The sequence below is a fragment of the Trametes versicolor genome (genome assembly GCF_000271585.1).
Source record: "Trametes versicolor FP-101664 SS1 unplaced genomic scaffold TRAVEscaffold_4, whole genome shotgun sequence".
Taxonomy (NCBI): Eukaryota; Fungi; Basidiomycota; class Agaricomycetes; order Polyporales; family Polyporaceae; genus Trametes; species Trametes versicolor.
Genome location: NW_007360324.1, coordinates 2,111,321 through 2,127,245, shown reverse-complemented (window position 1 = coordinate 2,127,245; position 15,925 = coordinate 2,111,321). Strand labels below are relative to the sequence as shown.

The 15,925-nt window shown below is 54.3% G+C and overlaps 6 protein-coding genes across 6 annotated transcripts; 3 read left to right on the top strand and 3 right to left on the bottom strand.

Moving 5' to 3' along the window:
- Positions 1-1,147: 1,147 nt before the first annotated feature.
- On the top strand, positions 1,148-1,738 carry TRAVEDRAFT_45952 (uncharacterized protein; the record flags this gene model as incomplete). The annotated part of the gene is made up of 5 exons (XM_008038139.1): positions 1,148-1,174; positions 1,227-1,298; positions 1,349-1,444; positions 1,493-1,539; positions 1,603-1,738. The coding sequence occupies 5 exons, from the start codon at positions 1,148-1,150 to the stop codon at positions 1,736-1,738; spliced, it is 378 nt and encodes a 125-aa protein (XP_008036330.1).
- A 4,402-nt stretch (positions 1,739-6,140) lies between these two features.
- TRAVEDRAFT_64116 (DUF572-domain-containing protein) lies at positions 6,141-7,232 on the bottom strand (the record flags this gene model as incomplete). Its single annotated transcript, XM_008038742.1, has 4 exons — positions 7,145-7,232; positions 6,987-7,092; positions 6,823-6,939; positions 6,141-6,795 (listed from the first exon to the last, which is right to left on the bottom strand). The coding sequence occupies exons 1-4, from the start codon at positions 7,158-7,160 to the stop codon at positions 6,141-6,143; spliced, it is 894 nt and encodes a 297-aa protein (XP_008036933.1). The 5' UTR covers positions 7,161-7,232.
- Positions 7,233-7,400: 168 nt separating this feature from the next.
- Positions 7,401-10,188, top strand: TRAVEDRAFT_120900 (P-loop containing nucleoside triphosphate hydrolase protein; the record flags this gene model as incomplete). The annotated part of the gene is made up of 16 exons (XM_008038741.1): positions 7,401-7,557; positions 7,612-7,689; positions 7,740-7,876; positions 7,930-8,058; positions 8,117-8,175; positions 8,228-8,447; positions 8,495-8,580; positions 8,632-8,764; positions 8,820-8,873; positions 8,922-9,311; positions 9,364-9,432; positions 9,482-9,559; positions 9,618-9,639; positions 9,703-9,953; positions 10,003-10,097; positions 10,152-10,188. 16 exons carry the CDS (start codon positions 7,401-7,403, stop codon positions 10,186-10,188), a joined length of 1,995 nt encoding a protein of 664 aa, XP_008036932.1.
- A 263-nt stretch (positions 10,189-10,451) lies between these two features.
- On the top strand, positions 10,452-11,240 carry TRAVEDRAFT_28217 (uncharacterized protein). The gene is made up of 4 exons (XM_008037939.1): positions 10,452-10,553; positions 10,601-10,980; positions 11,035-11,110; positions 11,163-11,240. The coding sequence occupies exons 1-4, from the start codon at positions 10,488-10,490 to the stop codon at positions 11,184-11,186; spliced, it is 546 nt and encodes a 181-aa protein (XP_008036130.1). The 5' UTR covers positions 10,452-10,487; the 3' UTR covers positions 11,187-11,240.
- Positions 11,213-12,502, bottom strand: TRAVEDRAFT_71020 (uncharacterized protein). Its single transcript, XM_008038740.1, has 3 exons — positions 12,193-12,502; positions 11,951-12,140; positions 11,213-11,898 (listed from the first exon to the last, which is right to left on the bottom strand). Exons 1-3 carry the CDS (start codon positions 12,496-12,498, stop codon positions 11,411-11,413), a joined length of 984 nt encoding a protein of 327 aa, XP_008036931.1. The 5' UTR covers positions 12,499-12,502; the 3' UTR covers positions 11,213-11,410.
- Positions 12,503-12,836: 334 nt separating this feature from the next.
- TRAVEDRAFT_64114 (Cc.Cdc5 protein) lies at positions 12,837-15,882 on the bottom strand. The gene is made up of 9 exons (XM_008038739.1): positions 15,810-15,882; positions 15,740-15,750; positions 15,630-15,685; positions 15,469-15,571; positions 15,127-15,406; positions 14,922-15,069; positions 14,833-14,866; positions 14,320-14,776; positions 12,837-14,264 (listed from the first exon to the last, which is right to left on the bottom strand). Exons 1-9 carry the CDS (start codon positions 15,832-15,834, stop codon positions 12,868-12,870), a joined length of 2,511 nt encoding a protein of 836 aa, XP_008036930.1. The 5' UTR covers positions 15,835-15,882; the 3' UTR covers positions 12,837-12,867.
- Positions 15,883-15,925: the final 43 nt, after the last annotated feature.

Sequence of the window (15,925 nt, the reverse complement as noted above, 5' to 3'; positions counted from 1 at the left end):
ACTAATGGAAATATATCTAGTCCATATCTTATTCCATTGTCACCACATCCTTAATTTGTTTGCACAGATGGATTCTCCTCGTCAACAGCTTCCTGGCGATATATTATATGTCCCATTTGGACAAGCAGAAGCCAAGATATTGACCCTTCTCTGTTTGGAGCCAAACAAGACCAAAGCCAATGGCACGCCGACGCGATTCCGCGTCGTCGTGCCACTAGCTTTGGCTTTGTTTGTTTTCAGCCACAGCTCAACATAATGTGCTCATTAATAGACAAGTATATGGTGTAACATACCACTATTATATATCACCAGAAAGCTGTTGATGAGGAGAATGCAATGGGGGTGTTTATATAGGATACTGAGCACATCTGGGAGTGCTACAAGCCAACCAACCCACCATAAGTGACTCTGGGTCACAGTCTGTCACTAATGGGGATCAATGCCATGGCGGTTAGGGTGGTTATTACTCCTGCTGCACTAATGCCACACGGTAACACAAGTAGTACACTGTATATCCTCCATCACATTGTTCATTAAGCAGCACTGACTCAAGCTACTGACCTGGCCAGATAATGTACCAGGACACGGGCTTGACCATGGCCTCGAGAACGGGATACGACGCGGTAGCTTTCAATGCTACCGGTTTGTTGCCGGCTGGCTACTGGGACACAATTAAGCAAACCCGTCAAATATCAAGAGGAACAACTTCTAAACATCATTTAATGCACTACGTACCCCACGAAGACTACAGGTACATGTTTCAAATGATACAGCCTGCCTATCCTGCTCCCCTCCTCAACCATGACTTGAAGTAGGAACCCCTCCAACCTGTGCTAAGGCCGATACGACCACGCCCTCTCACAACAACATTTGAGGTACACGAGTCCACCCGCACAGCTCGGGTGCACTTCTACGACCTGCAACCTTTCACTCGGACTCATACTGCTCCCTGCGCACTCGCAGTTCTGCCGCTTACCGCCCACCTCTCACTCTACCATCTACCTCTTGCTCACAGCTATAGCTCAGCCTGACCACACTTGGACACTTGCAAACCTCTTGACCCTCGACCACCACAACATTCGACCATCTCACTCGCAGTTGCCTTGACTCTCAATCACCACTGCCAACTTCGACCACCTCGTCCAGCATGGAAGTCGACGATGAGACCTACGAAGTAAGCGTATACGGCATACTCAGGCAGAGACATGGCTGACCATCCGGTTTAGGTATTCGCCAGCATATTCTTAATTAGACGCGACAGGAAAGGCACACTGGCCTGGGGCGACTTTGTTAAAGTCGTAGAGTGCGGTCAGTGCAGCTTTGGACGATTTCTGATGTTTGTTTACAGGCAATGACCAAAGTTGGGTTCACATATCACTCGCTCAAGGGGTCCAAACGGCAGTTCTGGCCCAAATCACCTGGCCCTCCGCTGCCCTGGGACGAGGTATGCACGTGCTTGCGCACGGCAAGTCCTCACTAACGATGATTACAGCCACATGGGAAGAAGAAAGGGGTCATTACGCGCAATGTAAAGGGCCAGTACGCCAGCTGCTTGCAGTCATTCACAAAGGCGCGATTTGTGCTAATGTTTCGCTCCAATAGCCTGGCGACGAAGTTGGGAAGACTGTACGGCTGGGACGCCGATAGTTTCAATACAGGAGTAGGCATACGATCATGTAGTGTAGTGAAAGCGGCGGGCATGTACAACGGGATCCCGACCCCATCGGATGGATACTAAGACTTACGACCTCCGCAACCGCTCAGTGAATCCCCCGTTTGTCGCTTTACTCTAGCCTATTAAGTCGCTCATTGACGCTTACTTTCTATACCAGGATATCTGGCTGTGTCGCCTCGACACACCCTCTTGTCCATCTGGGTCCGCGCTTACTTCAAAGCCTTCCGTGCTGGCATATCATTTGTGGCACTACTCTGTGCAACATACTGGGCCTCGGGAGCCACCAACTCTATGCTAGTAAATGATCCTGTGCTGTCTATGCTGATTTGCGTTGGCCCGAGTCTACCTATGCCACGCTGCCACTGCCAGCGGTGATACGCTATTTTTACAGTGCTCGCCAGTAAGGTTACAATGATCAACGTTGCCTTAGTCCTTGTACTCATCGACCCCCATGTTCATGCTCTCACAGGCAGTTCTGCGCTCTGGTCTCGTCCCCGCCAGACTAGCCTGTGACCACCGCATGTTGTCGTCGCACCCGCGTTTGCCAGGATTGCCTTCTCATTTGCCCCAGTCCTCTACATCCACCAATATCTCGGCGGCGACGACACCACAGGCCCCACCAAACCCCTGCTCAAACTCACTTTTCACATGCCTGCGCTACACAAGCTGCCACCGGCCGCAGCTGAGAAGATCGGCTGTTGGTAATAGTTGTGACAGACGCAAGGAGTAGGCAGTGCAACTGCATGAGCGCAAGCGACCACAGCCTTGTGAGTGAAGGTGACAGGAATGGAACACAAGCATCGACATTTGCCGAAGATGACAAAGCAGACGAGGACAGTCAATGCTGGGTTGGCCCAGGCTGCTCTGACAGATGCAGGGAACACTTACTTCAGTTTAAGGTGGGTATAACAGTTTTGAGTGATTTGCACTCCCAGTGCACTGAAGGTGTGCCTTTTATTTGCTCAATATGTCAATGTTTGCAGTTTTAGTGTGTGCTTATTATTGCACTCCTTAGTTGGAAGGGAATGCAAGCTACTGTAACCTGCTAATTGATAGGTAACCCGAGGGTAGATTGTCTGAGATTGGGGCAATCTTGCAAGTGTTTACAAATGCTCACAAGTTGCCAGATGCTTGCACTCCCTGCAAGCCATTGCCAGCTGTTTGGGTTTTTGCTGCTGCTGGACATATGACATGGTGGCAGACATCCTTACCAAGGCTCCTCTGCATGAGAAGCACTGGAAGTTCATCCATGCTATGGGACTTAGGCAGCACTTGAGTGGCAGCATTGGAATGCAGTGAGTGCTGCATAAGTGCCTGTGGATAGCATAGATAGTGTGCATACTATATCAGGACTTTTTTTACATAAGTCAGCACAGCCACTGCCAGCACAGTGTCCTGCCAGCCTATCCCTCTTTCCTTTCCCTCATGTGATGGGGATTACCAAATTTTCTTGCACTAGAAGTGTTTCAGAATGGGTCACAGGCAGTTTCCTTTTCACCAGATATTGAATTGCTAAAAAGAGGAAGAACTGGAAGAACTAGGTAATACATTTTATGCTGCCATTCCTCCATTAGGAAAGTATCCTTTGCAGAAATGCAGAATTTGCCTCAAAGTCTACAAAAAGGCATTGAGGATTGTTGCCTTTTTGGCCTTCAAGAATATTGTGATTGGTTTCTGGTTCTAATTCCTTTTTGGAGGCTGAAGATGTTTTGTTTTTCAGCTGTTTTGGGAACTTCCACATTGTTGAAAAGGTTATATGTTTCAACACTGAAAGTGTCTTATATTCAAAGGCTTTCAGGCAGAGGAAAACTTGCTGAAAATTTGTAGCAAAAGCAACAAAAAGGTATCTTTGTAACTACAGAAAAATCCGCTGAATATTTGTCAACCTTCATTTATAGTTGTCTCCTTTCCTGTGGCTGAATAGGTTACCTTTTCATGCCTTTTGGGAGGCCCATCATGCTTCAAAAACTCAGCCTTTTGACTGTTCAAAAAGGCATCAGAAATTGACCAGAAGGGAAACTGGCACTTTTGGCTTCTCAGCGTATTTTCTTTGGTAGAAAATGTGGTAATCCCCGTTGTGTCAGTCAGTCTGCTATCTAGACTACTGAGGTACCTCATTCTGAGCTCTACTGCACTCTAGGTGATGCTCACATCCAGTGTAGACTTTCCTACAGGTACAGTTAATGCATTCTTAGTTAGTCTGCTATTCAAACTGCTGAGACTTTTCCTATAGATTCTGACATTAAAAAAGTGTAAGTGTATGTTAAGTCCCACAGGCCACAACTCCCTATTACAGTGACTTACAAAACTATTTTCAGAAATGGTTACTCAGCGCCTTTTGCTGAATATCTCGGTAACGGCTGCGCGTAATGCTACAATTTAAATTGCGTTAGGTAGAAATATGTCTTGGCTTTCTATAGGTACTTGTTTCATAAAAGTCGGGTGCGACCTTCCAAAGATATGATATGTTCTTTACCCACATCTTCTGGAAATAGTTTTGTAATGCGCATTTTGGCAGGGAACAACTGGGTCGTTTTTGGCCAAGCATGTTGTGAATGTCACATGATACTGTGGGAATATATTATATAATGTTTACTGAGGTGATGCCACATCAGCGCTGCTGGAATACTCCTCCACCTCTGCCACCATCATGCCCCTAGCACTCTCTGAAGCCACTCGCAACACCATCATCCAGCTTTGTAACCAGAAGCTTCCCATCTCCATGATACACACTAAAACTGGTGTCAGTAAGAGCCAGATCAGCAAGATTTGCTCTGCCAACTGCCCTGGAGTCCACAAGTCCAAGGGTGGCCGTCCATCACTCCTTTCCCCCATCGACATCTGCCATGCTACCCGCTTGGTTGAGACCGGCCAGGCCGATACTGCCACTCAGGTCCATGATACCCTCAAGGACACCTTCCTGAGACATGTCTCTGTCCAAACCATCCGTCGGGCACTGAAGCGGGCTGGGATGCTGGCCGTGATGAAGAAGAAACGGCTGCAGCTTACTAAAAGACATCGGGCAAAGTGGTACACCTTTGCTTTAGCTCACAAATACTGGACGGTGTCGCAGGTGCCCGGGACGAGGGACGACAGCAGACCGACCTGCTTACGGAGGTGGTGCTGGCCCATGCCAAGTCCGTGTGGGGACGACGATGGGAGGAGGTGAGAGAGGGGAGAGAGGGGCTTACAGGGCAGAGGCACCCTTCAGCGAACCCCGACAAAGGTCTGGGGTTGCGACAGGGGCGTGCCAGGGAACTAGCCTGGAAGAGGCCAAGGAGGAGGCCGGCGACGAAGGCCAAAGCTGTCCCCAATGACTTAAGTATATTGACTTAACCATCTAGTGCAAGAGGTGCTTACCTGTCCCCAATGACTTAAGAGGCCGAGATGGGGAACAGGTGCAGGATCTACTCTACCTATATACTGGAGCAGGTGCGCACAGACCAGGTACCTAAGGTGAGTATGAAGCATGTGACCAACAATCAGGTGACCTGTAGCTAGACTAATACCTATGACGTCCTTTAGGGCGCTATGGTAATCGTAATGACTGTGGTGACGTAGGGAGTGACATAGGGAGTATGATGGGAGTCCGGTGATACCGGGAGGCGGTGCGCCCGTAAGGGCACTAGGGAGGGGCGGACTGGCGAGGTTGATGATGAAAAAGAGACGCTGTGTGAGGTGCTCTGAGGGGAGGGAGGCGGATGCTGAGGTGCTGGCAGCTGCGAGGGTGCTATGGCATCTGGGCCGAGTTCTGGTGGGTGTAGGCAGAGCCTAGGAGGGGAGGCGCTGGCGACTCCACAACAGATGGTGGAGGACTGGAAGAGGGTTGTCTGGTCAGATGAGACCAAGATCAACAGAGTAGGGTCAGATGGGAGAAAATGGGTTTGGAAGAAGCAGGGGGGAGGGGCTCAGTGACTGCCTGGTGGAGGGAACACTCAAGCGTGGTGGAGGGAGTTTGATGTTCTGGGGCTGTTTTGGATGGGATGGGACAGGACACTCATGCAAGATCATTGGGAAGATGGATGCTGACCTATATGTGGAGATCATCGAGGACGAGCTACGTAATTCCCTCTACCATTGGGACTGAGGCAATTTCAGCAGAGGAGTGTCAGAAATTGGTGGAGACTATGCCTAACAGGGTTGCAGCCGTTTTGAAGGCCAAGGGGGGGCTATACCAAGTACTAGAATCATGTATCTTGCCTTTCCAAAATGCTCGTTACAAAACTATTTCCAGAAGATGTGGGTAAAGAACATATCATATCTTTGGAAGTTCGCACCCGATTTTTATGAAACAAGTACCTATAGAAAGCCAAGACATATTTCTACCTAATGCAATTTGAATCGTAGCATTACGCACAGCCATTACCAAGATATTCAGCAAAAGGCGCCAAGTGACCGTTTCTTGACATAGTTTTGTAAGTCACTGTACATACATAGTGTACCCTGACTAGGAATTGACAACTAGTTAAGTGGCTGCCTTGGACTTTCCCTTCAACTTGATGCCTAACAAGTTCTTGCCCTCTACTTTTTTCCGCTTGGGAGGCGGCGCGCCGATAGACACAGAGAGCAAAGCTCGGGCAGATTCAGGTAACAGACTTCGCAAATCGGGTTCTTCGTCACCCGCCTTCCGCTTGACAGTGATGACCTCGGGCAGTACTCCCTTGTCCTGGCTTGAACCTGCGCCGCTACTGGCAGATGACTCCGGGGCGGGAACCTTGGTGAAGACTTCCCGTACCAGCTTCTCGTCCTCTTCCTCGGCGCGCTTCTGCTCCATGTCCTCCTCCGTCTCGATCTCCTCCATGTGTAATCGCTCTATGAGGTCGGACGACTGACCAACGCGCTCGTTTCGGGCGTTACGAGCACGAATGTCTTGAAGCGCGTCGAGGATGTCCATCTCGCGCTTCGAGTCGACGGTGCGGTTCTCGAGGGCCTTCATCGGGTTGTTCTCCTCCTCCTCGAGCTTGGCTAAACGATCCTCCTCCTCCACTGCCTTCTCGTCTCGCCATGGCTCGAAATTCCGTTGCGCACCGTGTTCCGCAGCGTAGTCTGTGTTCTTGGGATCCGTCTTGAAGGTGATCTCGGCGGAACAAAGGGTGCTGAGGACACGTGAGATCGGCGTACTTGGAACACAATGTTTGCATACGCACCATTTGATGTAGAACCGGAATATCTTGATACCAAAGTAGTCCTCCCCTTCGACGGTCTCCTTCCGGGCGTTGAACTTCTTTCCCTTGTAGATGTACTCGCCACATGTATTACAACGCCTGCCGGAGTTCAGCAACAGAAGATGTTCATGCGTGTAACAACTCACATAGAGAAAGGCGCCATGAGACGAACAACCTGCTGGGAGTTCTTCGGCTGCCTCCTGCGAGGGATGAGGGACGGATCGAAATCCGGAGGGAAGTACTTGTTGAGGACTGCGGTACATTGTCAGTACGGAAGGCTACGCATACACGGAAGTTCACGTACCCTTTCGTTCAGACATCGCTTAACGAGAGCAGAGTGGCAGAGAGTGCTGCGAGATTGGGTAGCGTTGGCGAGACGGTCGAGGAGGGCGGGGTACGAGGGCAAGAGGCGGCGTTGCTGTGCTTTGTCAGCCTCTCTCTATTGACGCCGCCTCACCGGAGTACCGGGCCGGCCCGGACGAATGCGACTTGGTGCAGCAGCTTGAGCTTTCCTCCTGCGTCCGTGTACTCGCCTGCGCGACCTTTCCAAACCAAAAGACATGGCGTCCTTACAGTTCTGGAAGCCTGGAACAGCTGGACCTGGGAGCAACCTCGACAGAGCCACGGAAACTGAAGAGAACGTCGTCCAAAGCGCTCCTACATCATCTTCGCTATCCCTGCAGGCCGCAAGGGAACGTCTGCCGATCTTCAAGCACAGTTTGTGTGACCTATATGCTCACGAGTTACCAACTATACTCACTTCTTAATCAGGGGAGGGGTTGCTTTATGCCGTGGAGAAGCATGGCGTAACAATCTTGGTTGGCCAAACTGGCAGCGGAAAGACAACGCGTACGTATTTGTATCCAGTCTGCGTCCCCATTGACTTCAAGCCGCGCTAGAATTACCCCAATTTTTGTACGAAGCCGGCTGGGCGGCGGAGGGCAACCGCATCGCGTGTACGCAACCCAGAAGGGTGGCCGCTACCTCCGTAGCAAGCAGGGTGGCCGCGGAAGTAGGGTCAATATTGGGAGACGAGGTACGTCCCTGTCAGGATTACGCTACGCCGGACGGCCCACTAAGTCCGACCAGGTCGGTTACACCATTCGGTTCGAGGATGTCAGTGACAAGGAGCGCACTCGAATTCTGTATATGACCGACGGTATGCTCTTCCGCGAAACGCTCGTCGACCCGCTACTCAGTCGATATAGCGTCATCATGGTCAGCTTTCATTCAGAACGTGTACCTCACGAGCTGATTCTAATCTCAAGGTTATAAGATCGACGAGGCGCACGAAAGAAGCATTTATACGGATTTGCTCTTGGGCATCCTGAAAAAGTCGGCTCTTTTCATGCATCTCAAAGGCCGGCTTGTTGACATTTACCGCTAGGATACGGCGGAAGCGACCATCTCTCAGACTGGTGGTGTCATCGGCAACCCTTGACGCTACTGCATTCCTCGAGTACTTCACGGCCGGAAACAGCCCTGACGAGGCGACTATTGTCAGCCTGGAGGGCCGTGCCTATCCCGTGGAAACCGCCTACCTTCAAGAGCCTGTCCCAGATTATGTGCAGAAAGCTGCAGAAGTAGTATGGGGCATCCATCTCCAAGTTCGTTCGCTCCAGTACGTGTCGAGAAGCCCGCTGACCTTAACCAGCAAACGCCCGGTGATATCCTCGTGTTTCTCAGTGGCCGTGAGGAGATAGACCGTTGTCTGGAGCTACTCGCCGAGTTACTGCCAACGTAAGTTATGCGTATTTCACCCCAATAATCCTTCCCGTTAACGCAGCCCAGCCTTCCCCGGAATGCCAAGCGTCTCGTCTTACTCGCGCTCCACGCGGGCTTAAGTACAGATGAACAACTCAGAGTGTTTGAGCCCGCAGAACGCGGCACTCGCAAAGTCATCATATCAACCAACATCGCCGAGGTATGTGGTTATAAACGCACGCGGGGCCATGCACTCACCATCAGCATGTCCACAGGCGAGCGTGACCATAGAAGGCATAAAATATGTCGTCGACTCGGGGTTTGTGAAGGTCAGTCATGCGAAAGGCGTAAGTATGTGCTACAAACACCGCGTACAGATTCGGACCTATAATCCCTCCACCGCGATGTCGTCTCTAACGACAACACCGATCTCTCAAGCCTCTGCTACCCAGCGAGCAGGACGCGCGGGTCGTACAGCTCCAGGGGTCTGCTACCGCTTGTACACAGAGCGCGCTTTCCAGCAATTGCGCGTGACAAGCCCCCCGGAGATCACTCGGACTGACCTCACCACCCCCATACTCCAGCTGAAGTCCCTCGGTATCGATGATCTCATGAAATTCGAATGGGTCTCCTCGCCTCCTGCCGAGAGCGTGCTTCGCGCCCTTGAAGGACTCGCGCACGCAGGTATGGTTGGTGAGGACGGGAGACTGACGGTCATCGGCGAGAAAGTGGCGGAGTGTCCGGTGGAAGTCAATATCGCACGAATGGTTCGTTCAGCGGCATATCTAACGGATGATAGTGTCTAATTGTCTATCCCAGCTATTCGCCTCTAAAGACTACCAGTGCGGAGAAGAGATTCTCACAATAGCTGCCATGACGACAATCCAGGTATGCGAGTTACGAATCTCATCTGTCGTCCGTGTCTCAAGTATCATAGGACGTCTTCGTCATCCCAGATGGGGCGCCTGGTGCAATTGCAGAGCTGGAACGACGAAAGTTCACGGCCGAAGAAGGTGTACGTCTTGCAATTCGCCTCCAACACGCTCACGTACACTAATCCTCGTCGCTTATAGGACCACCTTACTCTCTTAAACGGTGTGTACTTATCTAGTAGACTCAGATTACCAACTGCAGCAACCTGACTGTTGCGCCCTCTAGCATACAACGGTTTCAGCCGTTACGGCCGGTCGGCTTCATGGTGCAAAGCACACGCCCTTTCTTTTCGCGCCATGTCTCGTGCGATCTCCATTCGGTCACAACTCAAGAAGTACATGCAGAGGTTTGGCTTGCCCTTAGAGAGTTGCGAAGGCGATGCGAAACGTCTCAGGAAATGCCTCGTGACGGGCTATTGGCGCAACGTTGCACGATGGGTCGCAGACGGCACATACCGCGCTGTGAGGGGAGAGACCGTAAGCTTTCTCCCATCCTCTCCGTACTCGCCCTGATGCTTGACTATAGGTGCTTCACGTCCATCCACATTCCGTTCTGTTCACGCGGAAACCGCGGTCGGGGTGGGTGATATTCCATGAAATGGAAGAAACCAAGAAGACACAGTAAGTCGCAGCAGTACTCATGCTTGCCTATTTCTCAACGCTATATCTTCTTAGGATCCGAATCCTCACCGAGATTGAACCCGACTGGTAAGTATGCTCGCAAGGATCCACATATCGATGCTAAACCCAGTATTTGCACAGGCTCTTGGAACATGGTCATAAATTCTATGACAAACACTCCGGTGCTAGTGTATCGTCTCAGTAGTGTGTGTGTATACTGTATCCTTGCCCGTCCATGTACTATATTTCTGTCGTCCACATGTCGCCGAACTCGAGAAATGTAGACGCCGAAAGCGGGCGCCTGTACATTGCTGTGAATGGGAGCGCGTGCAGACGGAGTTGGGCATCCGCCACCTCGTCCCTCCCTCACCCCCTCCTGCTGCCTCCGCGATGGGTGCCTCGCAGTCAACACCCCAGCAAGACGAGAAGGTCTTCACGCCGGACACCAACCTGCACGTACGTCCCCCAGCCCCTCCCCGGCTTCCCAAACTCACAAGCGCCAGTTTTCGGAGGATGTCGTGAACCAGCTCGCCGACCACCAGGCGTCGCCCGAGATCCCACACGACCGCCAGCTCACCATCGATGCGCACATCCGCTCGCGCATCCAGTCCGAGCTCGGCCACCTGCAGCAAGAGGAGGAGCGCGTGCGGGAGGAAATCGAGCGTGCGCTCGAGAAGGAGAACCTCGACCGCGAGCGGGGCATGGCCGGGGAGGAGAGCGCGTCGGAGGATGTGTCCGCGGCCGGCTCCGTGAAGAGCAGCGCCGCGCTCATGGGCGACCTCGAGGAGCTGCGCCAAAAGGTCGAGAAGTACCACACGCGGCGGAGTTCGGAGGAGCTCTCGGAAGTGCGAGCAAAGGGCGAGCAGGTCGTCTCGTGCTACAAGTGCGTAGCTCAAGTGCCTTCATCTTGCTTGCTTGCTGACCCGCATCTTTAAAGGTCGCATCCGACCACCTCGCTGGACTGCTGGAAAGCCGTCGAGGAGTTCAAGTCTTCGGTAGCGCAGGTAGAACAGGTGCGTGTGGCTTGACTCCTCATTCTCGCGGTTTCCTTACCTATTCTCGCAGCGATATGTCAACTCTTTGCGGTAGCCCTGTATCCCCTGTCTTAGACGTTCCGAATGTTCAGCTATTAATTTCGACTCCTACACCGACGTGCCGTAAAGTACAAGAGGCCCAGTAAGTGTATGGCGTATAGAACGGTCCATCACTATGCACGTAAAGGTGAGTACACGTTACAACTCTTCGTTAGTTCATCATATATCCGTCACAGTCCGTTAGTCCAGCCAGCCATAAGAATATCCAAGATCCAGATTCTACCGCCTCGGCAGCTCTTCTTCGTCGCCAATTGCGTACCCCACAGGCTCCCAAGGGTGGTCATTGTCGAACTGCGAGTATACAGACCCGGTGTACTCCGACCACCGGTTCTGGGACACCGTCGAGGTCCGATGACGGGTCCATGGCAGATAGTTCGCAAGGAGTGACCGTCGGACGTCTTCGTTTCCCAAGGCCAAGAGCAAACTTGACGGAACGCCAGCACTCGGCCTCTCCTCCGCCGCGCTCTGAGTCGAGTACGCGGAAGCAGAGCTGACTGTCGAGGGCTGGTGAGCCAGGCGGTGCTGCGCGAATGACGATGGTGCATTGGACACTGTGGAGTCTACTGGCGGGCGTGAACGCGAAGGATTCCGACGAGGCACCGGTGGCGGCAACGCAGGCTCTGGCTCCTGAAGCGCCTCTACTTCCGCGGCCGAAGGCGTTGGTGGGCGAGGATCAGTGGTCTCCTGGAGAGCCCTCTTTTCTGCATCTAAGGTGGACGATTAGAACAGTCAGTCGCACTCCTGCCTCACTACACTTACCACCCCCCAATGTCTTCGAGTCAATAGTGCCTTTCAAGGTAGACCCGCCGGAGACCGGAACAGAGGGCACGAACGTAACCCTCCGGTCTTGGTGGCTCCGGAGGGAGAACGAAGGCCTGTACTGGCTTCCGGGCCGAGCCAAAGTACTCGCATTCTTCCGTGTGTTCTCCCTGACCTGCAAGACTGCCAACTGCTCGAATGAGCGAAAGGGAACTTATAGAACACGGACATTGTAGACGTACCGCTTCCTTGATCTCCTTCGCCTTTTTCCGCTTAATGGACCTCCCCCACCACGTCCAGCCGATGACCACGGCGAGCGCGAGCACTACGCCCGCCGACGCGCCCCCCGCTATTGCTCCGACGGGTACTTCCGCGCCCCGCGACTCTGAGACAGTCGCGAACGTAGGCACAGACGAGCCACTGGAGGTGATTGTAGTCGTAATGACGGGATGCGCGGGCACATCGACTGTCGTGAATGTAGGCCGCGCGCTCAAGCTTGCCGAGGTGCGAGCAGCGCTCGAGGTCGCGTTTGTGGACGTCGCGGGCATGAGGGATGGTGGGGTAGGGAGTGGAGAATGGGGGAGAAAAGGGACGAGGAGCGGCCTCGTGGGCGGGGGAGATATACTGGTCGATCATCTAGACTCTAGCGCACGCGCGATGGCGAGGAAGGCAGGGCCCGCGAGTGGCGACTGGCTCCTGCCTCGTGTGCGGGGGCTGATGTTCTCGAGCCGTGCCGCCCGGAGAAACTTACCATGCAAGGGGTGCTGTGCCGATTCATACAAAGGCACCAGCTCACACGGACACACAGAACGCACAAGGGAAGCAGAGAACGATCAGATACAACGCTCGGAGCAAGTATACATAGTACACAATCCATCGGCCTCGCCCTCCCCCCGAGGCACCGCACCCGCACACCTCTACTCGTCCTCCATCGCCGCGAGGGCCTCCTCGTTCAACGCCTCCGCCTCCGCCATCACCCGCTCCTCCAGCGTAGCCACGCGCCCGACCGCCTCTCGCCTCTCCGAGTCGAGCTCCGCGTACCGCTCCTGCAGCCTCCTCTCGCGCTGCTCCAGCTTCTCCACCTCCTCTTTCAGCGCAGCAAGCCTGATCGGCCCCATCGCGCTCTCGTTTGTCTGAAGCTTCGAGAAGCTTTCGTACTCCAGCTTCACCTTCTGCAGCTCCGAGAACGCGTCTTCGACGCGCTTCGCCAGCGCCTTCGAGCGCACCTGGTAGCCCCCTAGGATCTTGTTGAGCTTCGTCTCCGTCTTCCCGGCCTTGCTCGCCTCCTTCGCCATCGCATCGCGGTATGCTTCGAGCTGCATAGTGCAGCCCGCCACTCTCGCTTCGTGCGTGATGCTGCTGGGCTCCACCCATGAATTTGAGGCGACGTCGTAGACAAGCTTCTCGCGCGTGTGCACCCAAGAGAGCGACTCGTCAATGTCGTCAGGGTCGACCAGCGCCACGACCCCGCGCTTGAGCACGTCTTCGTTTGCGCCTGGATAGCCGAGCGAAGTCGCTAGTTCGTCGTGAATCAAGGATTTAGCAGTAGACAGGGCATCATCCGGCGGGATTTGGTATGCCGAACGAGACCCTCCAGGGTGGACCGTGCCGGGAATGGGATGGGCGATCGAATCGTGGTGCAAGAGATCAGCGATCTCCGCGTGCACCAGCTTGGACGCCGCGCCGATATCTGAGGACTCGTCGTCGTCCACCGTAAGGGCTGCCATGAGACGCGCGACATCCACATTGGCGGGCCGCGGGAGACCGCGCTGCACGACCAAGGTCCGCCGTGCGAGTGCCTTACGCTCCTCCTCTTCTCGTAGACGCCTGAGACGGGCGTCGCGTTCGGCTGCGTCCTCCTCTGACATCGGCACTCGCTCCGCATCCTCGTCGTCTTCGTCCTCCGGCACGAGCAGTTCAAAGTTGTTCTCCGGCTTCGGCAAGCTCATGAAGCCGGCCTTCAGAGCTCTCTTCGCCGAAGAAGAGCGGAGACGTTGTTCCCGCGGAGTATCGCCGACAGACGAGAACCCATCCTCCGCATTGAGCCGGAGACCGTCCCGCATTGGCGTGCGCATTGGACCTCCTGGAGTAGCTGAGACGTCGCGCGGTGTTGCTCCTGGCGCGAAGCCGCCTGCATGCAACGGCGTCGCGAGAGGGTTGGGCGTGAACGCGACCTGGTGGCGCGGGGTCGCGCCCTCGAACCCAGTACCGCCCTGCGGACCCACATGCATCGGCGTGTTCTCGTCTCCCAGGAGCGGGGTCTGGGTCATGGTCATATTGCGCAGGTTGCGTGCCTCTGACATCACGTTGTCGTCTGGTGAGAACATGTCAGTGAAGCTCACAGCTTCTAGCTAATAAACGTCACTTACACTGCGGGGCCGTCCGCGGTGTGCGCGCCATCTGTGCCTTCTCCAGGCCTTCGTAATCGTTTAGCAGCTTCGTACTTGCTTCCGTCCCGCCACTGACCAACGCTTTGGCGTTCTCGCTCGCCTGGCCAATCTTCACGATGTCTTCGAGCTCCTTCTCGCCGACCTGGGCAGCCGGGAGAACAAGCTGTCGCCGCCGTCCCATCGACTCCGCCTCCTTGAGCTTCTGGATCTGGGCGTCGCGGGCTGCGACAAACTTTGTCTGGTGTGGGGCCTCGCCCTTGCCGCCGTCCTTGCGCTGCCGCTTCCTGCGTTCTGCTTCTTCGTCTTCCGGCTTGCGCTTGTTCTCGAGCCGGCGTAGAGTCTGGCCGACAGGGGCCGTAGTAGCACGGGCCTGTTCCTCAGAGGTGTCGTAGAAGCCGGGCGCGGGTTTCTTCTCGAACGGGATGTCGGCATTGTACTACGCAACTGTGTATTAGAACACTGTGTCAGACCGTTAGACGTCAATCCACTCACGTCCATGCCTTTCTTCTTGGTCTTGTGGCGCATGCTACATGATATAGCCATTAATGTGGTGTTGAAGTTCGATGTCAAACAAGACGTACATGATACCCGCAGCCTTCAACTCTCGCTTCTTTTGCAGGACCGCCAGTCGCCGCGCCTCCTCCAACTGCCGTTCACGAGCCTTGCGCTTCGCCTTCTTCCCCTGCGTGTTCGCCAGACGAGCACGCGCTTCCGACAGCATCTCCTTTTCTGCGCAAAGGTTAAACACTCTGCGGATTGGAGCCCGCTAGTTTCAAGTGCACGCACCATCCTCGTCCATGTCGATAGGATCCGGCCGCGCAGGCTTCGTTTCCGGGTCAGGGTCGATTTCACCAGGTCGCAGCCTCCTGACGTCGTCTGCACTCGGACCCGCCTCTCCACCGGGCCCAGCAAGCCCAAACTCCTCGTTCTCCTTCATCTCCGCCTCGTCCAGTAGCTTCTGATAGCGCTCCAGGCATTGCGTGGCCGTGCGTCCGACAATGGGGGCAATGGTGCGCCATTGGGTGGGCATGAGCTTCGCGAGGTGCAGCAGCTTCTCGTCCTCCTCCTGCGCGTCGTCGAAGTGGGGCGTGAGCGACCTCTCCTGTACACTAGTCGCGTATTGCGCACCTTTGACCATTCTGTTTTCTTAATGGAGGGGTCCAGCCATTCGTACCACCGCGCCTTGCATTGCTTGGGCGTTTTGCGGACAAGCAGAGAGGATATGCGTGCCCTACAAACAGCAACGCACTGTGAGCACCTATCCGCCTGCGAGAAGTGGGGCGACGCACCATTGATTCTTGCCGTACTTGGCTATCGCAGCCTTGAGGACCTCGTCCTCCGTGTTCTAGCATACAACGTCAGCACGTAATTGGTGTTGAAGCCCAGCGCTCGAACGCACTTTCCACACGCCTGCAGGTTGAGAGCGAGATATGAGCTCAAGTTCATTGCGCGGCACGAGGCGTACGCACCTCCTTTGATGATGATTCGGACCATTAGGGAGATCAATAAGGAGAGTAGAGCAGGGCGGGGGTGGAGGAGATGGCGGTCAGAGACAACGGGAGCGTCAGGCGGCGCTAAACATTTC